General features: G+C 40.5%; 1 protein-coding gene across 4 annotated transcripts in view; it reads right to left on the reverse strand.

Moving 5' to 3' along the window:
- The window catches only part of RNF130 (ring finger protein 130), a 57,545-nt gene that overhangs the window by 14,489 nt on the left and 24,325 nt on the right, over positions 1-18,731 (reverse strand). For 2 of the 4 annotated variants that reach the window (XM_068408423.1, XM_068408421.1), the window contains 5 exons: positions 17,933-18,183; positions 14,409-14,480; positions 12,633-12,715; positions 4,187-4,283; positions 2,902-3,106 (listed from right to left, as the gene is read on the reverse strand). In XM_068408423.1, coding sequence (XP_068264524.1) covers positions 2,902-3,106; positions 4,187-4,283; positions 12,633-12,715; positions 14,409-14,480; positions 17,933-18,183 — 708 coding nt within the window. The other 2 variants (XM_068408420.1, XM_068408422.1) reach the window with 2 other exon arrangements.

Raw genomic sequence — 18,731 nt, forward strand, 5'->3', positions numbered from 1 at the left:
CCACACACAGAACTATAAAAAAAGATTGAAAGTCACGTGCTAGAGTTATTTCTTGTCCAGCCCATCTGAAGGGAGGCTTTGGGGGTGTCTATAAAAATTGAGAAAGCATGGATGTCTTTAAGCACTCCTTTGACTGCAGTTCTTAAGCATACTGAAACGAGAGGTCCGAAGACTGGTCTGTTTTCTTCACTTGAGAGAGAAGAAACAGTAGTGTATTCATTGCTTTCCTCTCTCCCTCTCCTAAAAGCAAAAAAGGTAGTTTTCTATATAAATACCTTTTTTCTTAGCTGAAAGTGTGCCAACCAGGAATACAGACTTTTTTTTTTTTAAATATGAAATTTGACTATGAAATTGAGGTGAAAACTGTCAAAGGTAACTGATGGTAGTAATTTTTGGCTCTGCCAGGCAAATTTTGAACATGGGGATTTAATTGCAGAAATCCAATGTTTACCTAGACCATTGATCAAAAACTGAATACAAATATTCTCTCTTTTCCCTGTTCCATGACTCCACTTAGCAAGGGGATCTCCTCGGACAACCCAGCTAAATACAAAATTAAGAGGGACTTTAGATGTTACCCTGGAACCTACTGTTAACAAAGACTTGCATTTGAGAAAAGCAGAAAAGGCATTTGATTCTTTGAAAACTGCATTGTTCCCCTTCTATATTCTCTTAGTATTTGTTCCCAGTGTTGTCCATGACACACACCCACCAGAAATAGATAGAAACATCTGAATATTTACTTACTCATTAGCATTCAAGCTAGCCGTGGCTTTGATGATCATGTAGCAGAGTGTAAGGGCACTGAGGAGGCCAAAACTGGCAATAATAAACCATTCTTCTGTTGACAAAGGAAAGGGAGGAAATCACTTGTGGGAGAAGGCTTATGTCAAAGCGATGCCAATATTTCCCTCAAACACCACTGGCGGAAGGCAAGAGGCTTCTAAGCCATGACCGGCACCAGGAGGTGAAGCAGAAGGAGGTTAGCCACAGTTACTGACTGGAGGAGGCTAGCAAAGAAGAAGTGGAGAGAGGTGTGGAAAAAAAGCATGGCACAACAACATCTCCTGGCTGAGCCCAAGGGTTAGCGATAAAGAAAGATTACTTAACAATGTAAAGGGAAATGCAGGAACAAGGGAAAATGTAATGAAAACTCTGTCTGCTCCCAAGTCAGAAAGAAGGTTGTCAGGGTTGGTTTAGATTTGCTGAGATGCGGCTCTTCACGTAAGCATACCCAATATACTTTCACACTTAACTTGTGTCTTCACCCCCTCCCTCCTGAATAAATGCTATAGTGTTACTTTAAAAAAAACAACAAAAAAATACGATAGCTTGCTCAACAGTAAAACATAACTAGAGTTTTCCATTTAATAGACAGGAATAGAACATGGAAAAATAATTTCAACGTTAGTGTATACATACAGACACATTAAAAAAAAAAAGTAGTATAAAGAAGGCTATTAAAGAATGTTCACTATTCAAAGTTCTCCCTCCTCAAGATCAATTTGGCACATAGTAATAGATCGGAATACAAACACTTCTGTTGAATACGGCTTTTGGTTTAACTCCCATGCATCAAAGAATGCATGTGTCATCCATAAAATCCAAACAGTTGGACAGCCTTTTCTAAAGCTTTATTTTATGAACATTGTCAGAATGAACTGTTGCTGATTATTTCTTGTTTTACCCTGGCATCCCATCTGTGCAAGAGCGGTACTACAGTTGGGAACAGACAGCAAAACTACCTTCTGTAAAACCAGTAGTGAAAAGTTTCAGTTAAACTACAGAGTTTTCCCACCCATGACAAGGAAACCAGCACACCAACAGATATGCTCTCTGTTCAATAGAGCTGAATCCAAGACGAATCAGATGTCAAATACTGCATGACAAAGTGACTTAGTGGCTTTGTAAAGAATCTAGCTTGTGTGTGTGCATTTTTCCTTCTCAGATCAGGACATTTCTGGATACAGACTATGTGTTTCATGAGATTTTTTTTAATCAGACATTTACTTTGCTAGAGCATCTAAAGACACACTCTAATGGACTGTATCAGTTACACTGCCTCTTACAGATATATCAGTGGCAAACAGTGTCACTAAGTTCAAAATCTAGATCATAGATGCACATAAGCAAAATACAAGGAGAAAATTAAACTGTTGTACTGCATGAATTCTATTTTTGCAATTCAGCCAGAAAAACAACCATTCATGTATCAAACTGAGACTGTACAGCATATGGAAAAATGATGCAATTCCACACATACTGTATTCACTATAGTGCTATCATACATTAAAAATCCTAGGTAAAATCCAGCGAGTGGAAATTTCCCATGCTGTTCTTACGGATAAGACCTTGCAAGCAGTGCAGGAACAGTTTTCTGAAGCCATAAAACACTTGGACAATACTCAAATGTTGGTGCATCAAATAATTTTTTTTTCCAATTCACAAATTTTGTAAGAAAAACCATCTGCTAAGAGACGTCAGGATTACAGTAGTAATGTTCTCAGGGGAAAAAACATCTGCAGAAATAATAATCAGCTAAAATATTTATATTTGTATAAATCATTGCATGTAAAGTATTCTGAAAGGGTAAATAATGGTTTTGGCAATCCAGCTTCTCATACTGGTTACCAAATTCAGGAGAGTTATTTTGTTGCCATTTTAGTTCATCCAGTGTTCTTTGCATGCAGATCTAAATGGATATACCATTAATAATGAAAGTTGGCACTGTCGTACCTAGAGTTATCGGTTTCAATATAGAGCATATGTCTCTTACGGAGATGCTGAGGTCACCTTTGTCCCTGCAGGGAAATCTTTGCCCTGCAGCACGGAGCTACAGCACAGCAAGTGCCACATACCAGGAAAACCATAGAACAGTAGTGGAAGCCAAAGAAAACTTACTTGTCACAGCTATGTTGATTTCTCCTGACCTTGGCGTCAGCTCTCCGTCCTGGGGAAGCTGTGACATCCCGGAGGTGCGCAGGGGCTCCAGGCTGAGAGAGCTGTCATTGGCGAAATCGCCAAGTGCTGGTCGCCTGCTAGCTGGCTGGCCCCTGGTCAGCCTTTCCATGTCAAAGGCTACATTATCTGTACATGGCACGTTTGGCTGGGAAAACAAGCGATTCCACGTTACAACGGTGAATATTCTACACGTAGCAAACCTATAAATCGAGTAAAACCACACACACACTATTCAGCCACTATGGCTGTCCTCAGACCACACAGGAGAGAGACACATGAATTACCAAGTTCAAGCTGAAGTTGCTCCTTTAGTCCACCTTAAAGTGGTGGAGGAAGAAGCAGAAAAAAGGATTAAGATTCAAGAAAGGGACTCAAATATGCTTGTATCACAGGACTCAAATATGCTTGTATCACAGCCCACGCAGGTATGGTTTACTACCATGAGCAATGATGACATGGAACGAATTCTACTGTATCCTCCTCTAAAAATCCAGGTATGTTATTAATTGCAAATAGGTCATCCACAATATATCTGCAACTATGTCTTAGAAAATGCACAAATTCGCAACTGACACAGCTAAAAATGAAGGCCTGATTATTTTCACTCCCTTGATTCAAAAGCTGCTTTAGACAGTATCTTCATATGCTCTTCTCTTTCTTCCTTATTTCTTTCTTCTGAAAAGAGCATCGCTCCCACATAATAATGTTTTCCTCATGTGAAAGATGGAAAAATCCTCTTTGATGTTCTTCACTTCTATCCCTTTGTGAACTGGTCAACAAAAGCAGGCCTCAGGGATCCCATAAGCCATGAGCTGCTTGAGGCAAACTCACTGGCCTCAGCTAGGGCATGGCTTTTAGTATGTAAACAAATTTAAGAGTGTCTACAGGAGACCACAACAAGAACAAAAGATTTACAGAGTAAATTTAACAAAGAAGGTTTGAAAGAAGTTGAGAAAAGGGAAGATTATAGAGAACCTAGTAGAATTCCAGCAGATAAGAAATTGTTATAAATGGAAACATAACAATATATTCCCAATGACCAACCAGGGAAAGGAACAACAACAACAAATCAGCTTTAGCAGCAGCAAAGAAATTGGTAAAAAAACCCAAACGCTTTCTGACTAAGGACAGAGAAACACCCTTCTTCCTTTCTCTCCTACAATTATTCCTCCCATTCTGGGTCTCAGACATGGGAGGAAGAAGAGCTCACAGCAGCGCAACTTACCACAATTCCCAGTGCCTTCAAAATGTTCAGTTTACACATTGGACATGTACAGTGCTCACTAAGCCATGGATCCACACAGGCTTTGTGGAAAACATGCCTAGAAGAACAGATAAGGCACATATATAATTTACAAACAATTCTATTTTATACAATGAGGACTACTTCAAACTTTTAGATAGTTTCTTTTTTAATTAAGCCAGCAAAACAGATTCTAGAATTGCCAGTATTCTGTGCTGACTGCAGTAAGAAAAAAAAAAAAAATCAAGAACTCTTGCTTGTTGTTGCCACCTTTACTAACAGTTCAACTAGGAAGAAACACTTAAAAGGAAGGTATTTCCCCCCCCTTTTATTCTGGATATGAGTACGCATGGGGCAGAATAACTAGGGTAACAAAGTCTCCACCACAGCCTTGTGTAAAGTCTTGTCTCAATTTCTATGTAGAACCTGGCCACAAATTGGGTAGGAAGAACACAGATCCACCGGCGGTCCATTTGATACAAAAGTCAGTGCAACCAACCCAAATGCACTTATGTTTGGTTTTGAAAGGGCTTTTATAATTATCATATCTAATGAAAAAGATGGCTTTTCCTACAATCAGTATTTCTTGATCTCAGGAAGGAAAACATGTCTATTGTCATATGATGGTCATAAAAAAGAAGAAGAATCTTTCAAAGATGAAAGGGCAAACTGGGCTTCTATTTGCACAGCAGGGAACTCTGCAATAGAGAACAGTCTGAATTGCCACCTATATTGCACACAAAAATCTTAGTCACACACATGAACATAAATATAGCAGTGTTGGGACTGATATAAACCAGTATAACAAGGAAGGGCTATGCAGAGACAAAAGAACACATCTAAATTAAAGGAATTAAAGGAAATGTCCTCTTGGCTTTTCAAAAGGCAAAGAACTTTTCAGAGCATATTCATGGCAGAAATGGGTATCACTAGACCTTCTACAACATACAGCTTTAGCAAATACTCACAATAACCTAGTCTGAATAACTGCCTATGATAAGAACAGAGATCTTTCATTTCCAGCGGCGCTAACTGCAGCGCCAGTAAGAGCAGGCACACCCGAACGCGGCAGACCGGTGATCATGACAAAGATCAGCAATTACAAGGGCTGCTTAGCCAGCAAGAGCTGTGCTCTGAAGCCGGCAGGCGAAGGGGCAGAGGCAGAACAAGGAGTTCTCGCCATCTATTCGAGGCATCAGCACGGTCTGTAAGAGGTTATGCATGCCCCCAAGGCTGCATAAGGTTGAGATACTCTCCGTCCCCTCCTTTCTCAGGTTATACTTGCTGCTCTATGCCTCAGTAAGCTCATCACAGGGTCTGGGATTTCTTTGCTCCCTATCCCTTTGGATTTTAGAACCGGAGACCAAATGAGGCATGTTACCAGATAATTCTCTTTTAAATCTCTGGAAAGCAACCTGAGAGAAAGGCCTGAAATTGTTAACAAACATGGAAAAAGGCAGTATATAATGATGTTTTGTCTATGGCTACTAAGACTGATGGAGGGACTAAAGTATATCAACATAATTAGGTTCCAGTCAGGTACAACTATATATATATACACTACCTGTACTAACTAAAGGTGCATAGACTTACAGAGTGTAATATAGTCAACAGAAGATGGACAGGGAGCACAAGAACTTTGTTTATCTACATCCCAGATATTGCAGGAATAGAAACTTACAGAATCTCAGCTAGTCACTTTGCTGGCCTGTGTCCTTTAGCAACACGGCAATCATGAAAAACAGGATATATACATTGCTTACTGCTCAAATAATTGCACAAAATACAGACTCACTTCTATTGTTATTAGGTCTTAAGGCATTCCCTTTATCACTCGCAAAACTGCAGGAATCTGGTTAGAAAGCAGCCCGGTGGAAAGAGACCTGGGGGTGCTGATCGACAGCCAGCTAAACATGAGCCAGCAGTGTGCCCAGGTGGCCAAGAAGGCCAATGGCATCCTGGCCTCTATTAGGAATAGTGTAGCCAGCCGGTCTAGGGAAGTGATTGTCCCTCTGTACTCGGCAGTGGTGAGGCCACACCTTGAATCCTGTGTCCAGTTCTGGGCCCCACACTTCAAGAAAGATGTTGAGGTGTTGGAGGGAGTCCAGAGGAGGGCGACCAAGCTGGTGAAGGGTCTGGAGGGTCTGACCTGTGAGGAACGGCTGAGGGAGCTGCGGTTGTTTAGCCTGGAGAAGCGGAGGCTCAGAGGTGACCTTATTGCAGTCTACAACTACCTGAAGGGAGGTTGTAGTGGAGTGGGAGTCGGCCTCTTCTCCCAGGCAACTAGCGATAGGACAAGAGGACATAGCCTCAAGCTTCTCCAGGGGAAGTTCAGGTTAGACATTAGGAAGAATTTCTTCTCAGAAAGGGTCATTAGACATTGGAATGGGCTGCCCAGGGAGGTGGTGGAGTCATCATCTCTGGATGTGTTTAAGAAAAGACTGGACATGGCACTTAGTGCCATGGTCTAGTTGACATGGTGGTGTAAGGGCAACGGTTGGACTCGATGATCCCAGAGGTCTCTTCCAACCTGATTGATTCTGTGATTCTGTGAATCAATGTTTAGAAATCCTGGGTGACAGAAAATAGTTTATAATCTTCTGAAACATACAGAGATGCTATTTTTCTATGTTAGGCAAATTATGGCTTTTAGTTGCTTATGTTTCCTTTTAAGATTCTCAAGTCTTGTTTTTTAGAGTAGGAAAACCCTGAAAATCTAATATTTTGGGAAACAGAAGACATCAAGGCTCCACAGAAGTATAAAAACAGCTTTAATATATCATTATCAGTTAATCAGTGCTGTAGAAGCACTCAGATCAAGTGAAGCAGGCGACTGATATGGATGACAACATGCATCTGCTAAATATTTTTTAAGAGTTATTTTAAAGAGTCATTAGCAGCTTGATATAGTTCAAATGCACCAAAACAGCTCAACTATTTTTGTAATCTCTTAATTCTTTGCTTTTAGTTCCTAAACCTTCAAGGATGTTTATTAATGTGTTTAAAAAAGTGCAGTTCTCCAAGGGTTATTTATTGATTCGATCAGCATGGCTCTGCCTACTGCTTATGCAGTTTATCTGCTCCTTAAAAAGGCTTGCTGATACCATCATCATGGCTCAGGCTGTCTGGATTTCTTTGCTTGCAACAGTTAAAAAGCAGTAATACAGCAATGAAGATAATAAACACATGAATTATTTTAAAAACTCAGTCTGACAAAGTAAGCCCTTGCATTTCCTGCTATCATAAACCCTCCCCATCTTCATATTTCTGTCACTTGTTTTCCAAAACTATAAATCTGAGGACTTCCTAGCGAGTTGCTCTAGGTCACAGCCGTTGACTACGTTCCCCCAGGAGCCACACACACCAGGGAGTCAAGTGTGACACAGCTTTTGCTGCTTCTCCAGCCTCGGGGCTGGAGGAAGCACGGCCGGCAGCCAGGCTGGTAGCACTGAAGGAGTCTCCCATGCGGGCATAACTCCAGACAGGTGACCTGCAGGTATTTTTCCACTCTGTCAGTGTACCCAAGCCATTGCCCTCCAGCTTGTAATAAACACCGTAACGCCGACTATGCTGTACAACAGCTTTTTTTGCAGCATTTCATAGAATTGTTTTGGTTGGAAAGGACCTTTAAGATTATTGAGTCCAACCGTTAACCTAACACTACCAAGCCCACCACTAAACCATGTCCCTCAGCACCACATCTACAAGTCTTTTAAATCCCTCCAGGGATGGTGACTCCACCACTTCCCTGAGCAGCCTGTTCCAATGTTGACAACCCTTTCAGTGAAGAAATTGTTCCTGAAATCCAATCTAAACCTCCCCTGGTGCCGTTGGCCCTGCAGCCATTTCACAGAGAAAAAGTGAGTTAGAAATCTCTTTTGGTGGTGTAATGCCTCTGAATTTGCATGTCACACAGGGAGAAGGGTATGAACGAGTTTACAAGTGCTATTTCCCCAGAGCTCACTACACTTCCCTGCTCTCAGTGCAGCATCCCACTAAAGGGTGGGATTAACATGGTGCTGCAAAGTAGCATCTTTGGCTGCTGTTGGAGGCAGCTGCTCCCCTTGCCCTGGGGTACAACCAGCACACAGGTCCTTCCTGCCCTGCTGCAGGCAGCCCATACAGCCCGCACAGCCCAGGAGGGATGTCTGGCCTGCTGCAACGGGCAGGAAGGCACCATGCCTCCACCCTCAGCAGGCAATGACAGGGGAGAGTAGCCTCAGTGCTTTCCACAAATATGTAGTATTGCTGCAGGAAAAGAGAGTCTGCCCTTGCAAGCAAGTAGCAGAGAAAACGGTGGTGGTGCAGCGGCATTGCAGTAAGCGGAAAGGATGGCATTAAGATGCTGTGTTAATTTGCTCTTAACAAAACAAAACAAAAAACAACACTATTTGCAGCAGCACAGAATCACGTGGATGGAAATCTAGCTTACTTGCTTTTGTCACTTCCCCCTTCTTGCCTAGTACAGGAAATATTAAGGATTGGACTCAAAAGCCAGTTATTTTAACATATTCACTACTTTAATTGTCTTCCTACCTTGTAAATTCCTTCCCAGGCCTCTTTCTGCCCTTTCCAATGTCACTCTGTGCTTTTCTCTCACGTGTCACTTTGCTCTCCCCTTCCCTTATCTCTCACTAGTCCTTCACACTACCCCCTCCTGATCACTTTTCAGCCCGTACCCATTCATCTCTTAGATGCAGCAGTGTGATGGTAAAGTAAAACTATCTGAATAAAGAAAATTGTCCATGAGGTTTGCCTTCTGCTAGATCCTTCTGACATTTGCTTACACTGCTTATTTTTAACTTACATAATAATATTCACAAAAGACAGAGACATTCCTCAGACGTGCAAGCCTAAGACAGACAGCTGTCTTATCCCTCTATGCACTAAAAGCTATAGGTATGTCCATGGGCTGCTGGTACTGAACATATTTCTCTCTCTGAAGCACAAAATGAATGACAGAAATTCAACTGCATTGTTTGTAATATTTTTCATTTTAGTTTATTTTTAAATTGGCCACAATTTCCCATCTGCCACAAAACTTTACATCACAAATATGGTGTTTCACTACAGAATTTTAGGTGCAACTTGCTCAGCTAATGGTAGGTTTTGCCTTCTGTGTGTCCACCCAGACCAGACTCCTCTCTGCTGAGACACAGAGTGACAGACCATACTTAACTGCAGAGAACAACTGTGGTACAAAAGGGAAATGCTACTTTTAAATTGATGAAAGCAGCAGGGATGTCATATGTCAGTGATTCCTACTGTCTAATGATTACAGTTTCCTCAACAAGCACAGTAAGAAAAACTTCTAGCCTTTCATTTGCTTCCTCTTGGTTGAGCCATTTTCTCCATGGTCTTCTTGCAATTTATTTTCGCATCTGGCTTAGAGACTCTCTCGTAGGTTTTTTTGTGCATGGGGGCAGGGTGTGTGTTTAAACTAACAACTAACTTTGCACGTTGCACTAAAATGAGAGGTTGAAGTACCAGGAAGTAGAAAGGGATTAAACCTCCAAAACAAGATTTGGGGAGAAGCATCTCAGCTGCTGAAGACTAAAAAGTCTCACATGCAATCTGAAATCTACCACTTGGCCCTTCATCTACAAATATAAAAATGTCTTGTGGAAGGCATTCATCTCAATGTTTCTGTCTAGCCAAGACGGTTTTGCACGCAACTCAAAGCTGAGCTGCAGCAGATAAAAAGCAAGATTTAAAAAAGAGAAGTAGAAAGTGAACATAAAAGTTGTCATACAGCCTTCGGCAGGAATGTAATCTGAGCCTTCACTGACCTTATATTCTTCTGAAAAACAGAACAGAAAAGGATCTGTACAAGAGCCTTGATATCTCCTTTACATGGGAGACGGCAGTGGAGGAGGTGGTGCTGAGAGGGCAGCCAGGAGCACCTTCACCCAGCTCCCTGAAGCAGCCGTAACTATCCCTGAGAGCAGGGAGCTTCCTGTCTGCAGGACTGTGGCTCACAAGAGGTGTCTGAAAGAAATGGACTTTAAAATTTTTTTTTTTAAATAATAAAAAAAAAAAAAATCAATTATCATCTTGGTTAAATGGTCTGACCAATCTGCTGATACTAGCAACATATCTGTGGCTTGGACAGCAGCGTTTAACTAGGGAAATTGACTTTTAGTCCCAATTTTGCATTCTCCTTTGTGGGAGAAGATGCTTTCCTACCAGACAAAGACTCATTCTCTCTTTGTTGGCAAGAACCTTCCTCTGACCTCTGTTCAGTATCAAGGAGAAAGGCACAGAGGAGTGGGACTTGTGAATCTCCATTCCACGCCCTTAAGCCTCACAGTACTACCCTGAACTACACAAGTGAAGCTTTCTTAAGAGGCAATTTAAAAAAGAAAAAAATCAGCTTAGTGGTTCAAAACTGGCGTGCAGTTTCCAGAAATTCCTCCTCTAATTTCCAAATAATCTTCTACATAATGAATCAAAGACTAGAGCTTAATTCACACATGCAGGCTTTACTTGAGATTACAATATAGGACATAAATCTCTGGAATCTTTACTTAACACTTGGGAGTACATCTTTATGGGCAAGAGGACATAATCTTTCAATTAAAATGACCAAATTCTAGAAAAGAAATGCACACACATCCACATAACCAAAAGCTCCCAAATCCTTACAGATCTGAGACCAAGCTCTTCTATTCCCAAATATTTTAATGGAAGTTTCTAAACACACTTTTGTAGGGTCTATTAACTAAACAAGAACATTGAGAATCTAAAACAGTTTGTTTTTTCCTACAGTCTAAGAGGTAAAGAACACAGAGAAAAGTAAACTGAATTAAACTTCTGGCTTCAGGAGTAGAATGCACACATATTTTGATCAATAAGATATAAAATAATACTGTTTTCCTTTTATGATGATAGAAATTTCAGCTCTGGGGCCCCCAACATAAGAAGGACATGGAGCTGTTGGAGCGAGTCCAGAGGAGGGCCATGAAGATGATCAGAGGGCTGAAGCACCTCTCCTATGAAGACAGGCTGAGAGAGTTGGGGCTGTTCAGCCTGGAGAAGAGAAGGCTCCAGGGAGACCTTATAGCAGCCTTCCAGCACCTGAAGGGGCTACAGGAAAGCGGGAGAGGGGCTTTTTACAAGGACAAGTAGTGACAGGACGAGGGGGAATGGTTTTAAACTGAAAGAGGGGAGATTTAGATTAGATATTAGGAAGAAATTCTTTACTGTGAGGGTGGTGAGACACTGGCACAGGTTGCCCAGAGAAGTTGTGGCTGCCCCCTCCCTGTCCGTGTTTAAGGCCAGGTTGGATGAGGCTTTGAGCAACCTGGTCTAGAGGAAAGGTGTCCCTGCCCGTGGCAGGGAGATTGGAACTAGATGATCTTTAAGGTCCCTTCCAACCCAAACCATTCTGTGATTCTATGATCCTATGAAATTCATTATGCACTGGAAGAAAAATATTCCAGCTATTCAGAGCAGCCTGCAGGAGGATTTAGAAGACCAATAATGCACTCTTATGTGCTGCTGCTGCGTGACTGAAGCTTGACTCCAACACCATGACTTCGTTGCTTCTAGAGTATCATGCAGAACACTTTATATACCAAGCACAGGCCAAATTACTGGACCTTGGCTACATATATACAACATAACTTACATGTAGTTTTTCTGTCTGTAGATGAGAAGCTTTGCATTTCAGAATACAAGGGGAAGGTGTCCTTGGTAATGCTTATGGCTACCAAAACACATTGATTCATCAAAATCAATCACCAGGTGGAAAAGCACTTAAAAGCATATCTCAAAGAGCAAATATCCCAAAACAACTCAAGAATGGAACTGAAATGGAAATAAACTGAAAACCTGTAAATGTCAAGAGAATGGCATAAAAGGAGAAGGAAGTTGTTACATTTTAAGCACCAATGCAGAATATCCAGCAAGTACAAATCTTCAGGTACAAGCCAAGAACACACTGCACTGGAGAGACCAAAGACAGATGATAGAACAGTGGCTGATTGATGTCAGAGGAGGTATGAAGGTTGGAAAGACTGCATTTCTGCTTCCTATGCCACTTCAGAAACCAAAACCAAAGTTGCACAACTACTGTGCAGAATGCTGCAGCTGTACCTGGTTCATTATACTTAAGTTTTTTGCCTGCCCACCACTTGGTCCTTAAATCTGCATCCCCCCACCTTACAATCTTAATAGCTCCACTGCTGGCATGCCCAAACTGCCCATCCTCAAGTTCATAATCTTTTGTTTAATCTCTACTGTCATAACAGTTCTAGCACTCACCTTCACACCTTCTGGTATCATAGTCTAAAATAAAGTGGCTGTTATTAGGACTGGAAACACCTAACAAACGTGTCTGTAAATTACAATGCACATATTACATGAAATAAAGCAAAGGAGCACAAAGAAAGAATAGTTTCCAAACAAAGCAACTTTACTAGCTTACTTGCATGGTAAAATGCGAACAACATCGTTCTGCTTGTAACTCTCAATGCAGACAGCACAATGATCAAAGTCTGGGTCTGTTTCCTAAAATTAATAGAATGAAAATTCCAGTCAAGAGTTGAGGCTATGACAAAGGTAAAAGTAGTTGTGACTAGTACATGAACTGCATTGTGCCATGTGGCTGTTACTAAGGAGATAAAAACCCAATGACTGGGTTGTTATATTCCAACATGACTTGAGAAAGAAAAGTATCTCATACATACAAAACTCCCCTCTCATTTGCAACTGGTAAATGATCGTTTGAAACACAAGCTAAGGCCTAAGATGATTCTAATATTTGGTTGAATCGCTATAAAATACAGTGGTGATTTTCCTAGAGGCTTTACTTCAGATTAGAGCTAAAACTTTTATTTTATTCAGGTTTTTTTTTTTTTGGCAGGATAAGAAACCTGGAATTCCCTTTTATAGCCAGAACTAGCAATTTTTAACTTATTTCAGAGCAGTCCCATATTTTTGTCTGCTGCTTACTTGCAGAATTATCATCATTCTTATACAGACATGAAGATGAGGATCACTGACTGACTGGCTCCTCTCTTTTCTCGGTTTTCCAGAAGTTTCCTCTAAGTTCATTATTCTTTTAGATGCTCGCAAACTACTAGAAAGACACCGAGACAGGAACCACAGCAAGACGATGGCCATCCCCTGGGCAGCAGCAGGCAGTGCTGCACGCAGAGAATCCCGATGGGCTGCTCAGACGAAGGACAGGTTTTCTCCTACCCTCTGTTCACCTGCGTGTGCACCTCTTGCTGTCTGTACTCCATCCTACATGGCACTTGCCAGCTTTGAATTTATGCTGTCAAGACAGCAGCATCTTTTCTTTTAATATGGAAAAGTTCCCATTATCTGTATGTACTCCCATACCCACAGAAGATTTAGTGCAGTAGGCCGTCTTGAAATAAAACTACATAATAGGGAGGGAGACAGAAAGACATTTTTCTGCCTTCTCTCTGGAAGCAAATTTTTCCATCACTTCCCAATCTTCCATCGCTGATAGTGTTGATAAGATAAAAAGGAATCACACTAAAAAGGCCTAAGGAAATAATCTTCTCTTAAAAATCAAAGCATAGCCAGGATTCCCTTGCCTTTTGCAAGTTAAAGAGTAAAAATTAAGCAAGATTAAGTGACTATTGTTTCCTTTCAGAATCAAAGACAAAGCAGTACTGCTCATAAAAGTGGAAAAAGTTTAGGACTTAAGGCACCACAATATTTTAGTTTGTATAGTGGCAAGAGATATTCTTGCAGTAACATTTACTATCTTTAATTAAATACCTGTTTATACTTCCCTTCAGATTACTGGATATTAATATTTTACATAATGGATTTTCCTTTACTACCTGTTTTTTCTCAGTTTATTTTTACTTTACACAACTTACATATGCAATGATTCTAAGCTCACAGAATTCCACATAAACAATGCTAGCCCTATGTACTCCTACCAGCAAAAAACCCCAGCCAGCTAGCACACAAAACCACTCAGACACAGTTGCCAGATGAAGTGCAAGTAGTATTTAAGAAAAACTCTTTGAAATGTACAGACTTACAGCATACATCGATACTAAAAAATTACACAAAATACTGTGCCACAGGACAAAGTAAGCCTCCAACAAGGAAGGCAAAGTCATAAAACAGAAGGAGAAAGGAAAAACTGAGATTGTTTCCCCCAGCAAAAAGTAAACATGATGCTCAAGTTTACCATGCTGAAATCATATTATTATACCTTATCACCCTTCTTTACTGTCCTGGTTGTCAGTTTACCGATGGCTTTCTTGGCAGCATCTCCAAGACGACGCTAATAAAGTGACAAAGAAAACACAAATCAACCGTGATAATCAAGCTTCATTACTGTCCTTTATAATGACTTATTTGGGCTCAATACTAACGTTGCAATAAACACTATGGCAGTATGCCAACAGATAAGATACAGCAACGCCCACAGTTACAGACTTGTCAGGAAGAAAAAAAAAAACAACCCAATAAGCATGGGCATAAACCTCATGGACCGTATAAAAGTCCACAAAAGTGATCCAACATTTGTGTGACAAAACTAATCAATCCCAGCCCACAGGACAAAAGCTGAAGCAACATGCCCTCCTGATGATTTCCCTTATATTCTGTTCATATTGCTTTTTATTCAGTGTGCTGTAATATACCCCTTGTTCTCTTCTTAAGCTTGTATTATTATTTTTTTTTCCCCCTGAGCAGGCTGATCTTATTCTGAGACGTGTTATCCTCTCAGTGTAACCTAGTTTCTCTCTCACTATTACCTGAAACCACCAAGATCCCACAAAGCAAAAAAAAAAAAAAAATATGGGTCATGAAATCTAAATAAGCCAATACAGACTTAAATAAAGCTGAAATAAATACTGGTTTGAAGATGAACTTCAATGTGAATGCAGAGGCCAAGCATTTTTTGTTGTTTATGCTGTTTTTATGACCACTGCTGTTGGATGGAAGGAACCATTTCTGCAATTCAAGTGCCGATTCCTACTGCAGTGCCCAGTTCCCAGCCAACAAAGAAGTGGCTGTTTGCCAGCTGGTCCATGGGATCCCGAAGACGAGGCACCGAGTGGAACAAAGCTCGTGTCGTCTTGTTTCAGGAACCCGAGACATCAGATGTGGTTTACATTGACTGGAAAAGGGGAAGTTCATGTATTTCATCCTGCACCTCCATCTTGTACTAAGTACTCTGCCTTTGAAAGAGACCGGCTGTTTCTGAGAATGTAAACTGCACCTATCAAAACCTCCCATATAGCTTGAAACAAATATGCATGTTTTGTGCCCACCTTCTATACAGTTGAAAATCAAACCCTTCATAAGCTGTATCCCCCTGTATCACACACTTCCTCTGCATACAAACTGAAACTAAGGCGGCTGCTGTTACTCGAGAAACACAAAGACCTCAGAAGTCCACCACAACCAACTGCTACCACCGTTACTCTAGAATTACATAAGCACTTTTTTTTTGGTGGTTTCCACAGAAGAACAGCTCTTACTTTCTATTTTTTAGAGCATGGATTTGAAAAATGATTATCAGATACTCAGTCCCAACTACTTAGGTATACCCATGTAGGAAATGCATCATCAGAAACAGAGCTGGGATGGGGAAATCATATGCTTCCTGCAGTCAGAAATTGCATCCTAACTTCAACATGTGAGAAAGTGGTCAGTTTAAGCAATCTAAGTTACATGTCCTGGAACAAGCGTATTGGCCTGAGTAATTAATGACACAGAACACACTGGCACACCGCCAGAGTAGGTAATCATTGCATAACCAAAAGTGTGATTACTAAGAGAGGAGCAAAGCTGAAAAGGCATTTAACTTAAATGCTCAACAGTACCAACTAAGTAATTGTGGGTAGTATTTATATTTAGTTATACTGCATATGATTGCATATGCACAACAAGAAATCTTAAAGAAAGATTATTTTCCTATTGGAAGCATAATATTTCAGCAAAACTCTTCCAAAATGTATACATTTTCTCTTATGTAAATAGATTTGCTAAGCAATAACTTTCATCTCTTCCATTTAAGAGATCCATCTCTTCCATTTTCTAATTTTAAGAAATACTTTTTTATGCAAACATTGGGAATGCTCAGGATTTGCTATTTCGCTAAGTTAGGGCACAGGCATACAGCATATGCTTGCTTTTAAAACCCAGAACTGTCGTGATGGAAAAGGCCACTGCCACATGCAAGAGTTTCATACCTCTGGCTGAAGTGCACAAGAGCAGTGATGTGAAATACCAGTATCTACTTGCACTATCTACAAAACACAGCACGTTTTTGACTTTTTTTTTTTTAAAAAAAAGTGTGCCTTGACATAACTTGTTTTAGGTTATAATGTTGTTTTTAAGTTATTTCATCACTAACAGTACAGCTTTCTCTCTGTGAAGACTCTCAAAGCTCTTTAAAAATAAGCTGTAGCTGTCGCCACCTTCTTATTAAAGTTTAATAAGCTCAGCTTTTTAAACCACATAAAATTTTCATCAAGCTTCTCCTGACCTTTGTAAAAATCTAAAGAAAGTAAAAAGGTCATAAGAGCCCCTTCCCCATGGAGCAACTGTTTTGAACCATGGACATTTGGAAGAAGCCTAGAACCATGTAGGGGATGCAGCAGGCACAATTCCACAGACTTTCATTGAGTAACAGCTATATTTAAACTTTCGCCATCCCAAGGGACCACACTAGTACCGGTTACAGTGTGGTCATTTAAGAATGACATCCTTAGGAAAACCTACAGGATGCCCATGGGACCTGCAGCATCAGACACTATTTATAGAAATGAAACAGGAAATCCTTTGTCACAACTGAGCCTTTATAAGTTTGCATTTGTTTTAGGTTTGACAAAACACCAATGCACTGCCTCCCAGTGAGCTTCTATGTATTAGCCATAATTCAGGGGGAAAGCAGGGACAGTGCCTAGAGGTCGGCAGCTTTTGTAAGTTAGCTTTGACAGAGAGATACAACAGCAAAGAGAGCACAGCAGATTCCCTGAGGTTTACTGACCCTTCTCACTAAAAGCCCAGGCACACTATGCAGGCAGTGGGTCATTAAGTCCACACTGGTAAAACATTTACTTCTAAAGTTTAATCCATATTTGAGTTGACAACTTGATTTAGTCAAGATCTCTGAGTATGGCCGTACTTAATTCAGTTCTTAAATTAAGAGTTGAAAAAGAATGTAAGAAAGGCATATTGCACAAAATTTTACTTAAAATATATGACCAGGAGAATTAGGCAGTCCATCAAAGTGTGATCTTGAATAAAGTTGAAAGTTAACTCAGATCACTACGCAGCTCAAACATTCATGACAGATTATAGTTTGGAAATACCTTTAATATAACTTCTGAACTACCTTAACTATGACCGAAGCTATTCTTAAGAACATGGATAGAATTCATGACATTAGCTCTGCTTCCCCCTACACGACACAAGTTCATTCACAACTTAACTTTCCTCCCCATTCCCAGCGTATATACAGTATGTATTATTCAGCCAACCCAAATATTTTGCTTCAGTACTATTTTTTCCTGTCATGTAATAAGATCTTGTACTGGTACTGCTCAGGATGAAAACACTTGGGTATACAAAAATCCTTGTCCAGCAACATGGTCTGCTCAGAACAAAGAGGTCAGAACACTAGTTTGATGGATATTTCTTAGAAATTATTTGTTCTCTGTTGACTACTGTATACAGAAATATCACCTCCAGAACTTAGAGAAAAACAAGGAGTCCCCTTACCTGATTCCTGTCACGTGCACTTGTGTACCTGATCTTCTGGATGAAGTAAAATATTAACCATGCTGAAGAAATTATCATCAAAACAATGAATGATATTGACACAAAGACTAGAGAGCCCCGACTGAAGTTTTTTGGAGGAACACGGGACCCCACTGCTATTGCCATCAGGACAGAGATATTCTTTTCCAAGTAATTCAGAATCTCTTTAACCTTTGATTCCGTAATCATGACAGCAACAATGTCTCCAGTTCCTATAAAAAGAGAAAAATATTTAATTTACATTTAAAATTAACATGGCATGCCGCTCACAAGATTTTCCAAATGCAAAGCCATTTGACAACTTAGAGATTTTAATCTGTGCCATCTATGGCACATGAAACATGCTACTGGGCACTCAACTCATGGCTTGTCCTTCAAACCCTGCTTTTCAAATTAGGATATTAACATGCAAACTGTCTGCAGCTCCAGACATAGTAACAGATCTCTACTGGTGGTTACACAGGACTTCCCACATTGTAATTACTGTGTGCAGTCTGAACTAGCTTTCAGAAGTACATTTGTTCCAGATTTGGAGCTGTGCATACCTAAATAGACAACTCACAGAAAAACATGCAGAAGCTGAGTTCAATGATATCGCTAGAGCGGTCTCAGTATACACAGTGCTGCGTACAAGCTGTTCTGGAGTTACGCAAGTTCCCGTGAGTGGTTGTGTGGCTTTCGTATGCCACCAAGGTTGTCAAGGACCTGTAAATCAGAATTGCAGCACAGAAGCAACAAAGCCAAACTTCTACCCACATCA

The sequence above is a fragment of the Nyctibius grandis genome, chromosome 10 (assembly GCF_013368605.1).
Source record: "Nyctibius grandis isolate bNycGra1 chromosome 10, bNycGra1.pri, whole genome shotgun sequence".
Lineage (NCBI taxonomy): Eukaryota > Metazoa > Chordata > Aves > Nyctibiiformes > Nyctibiidae > Nyctibius > Nyctibius grandis.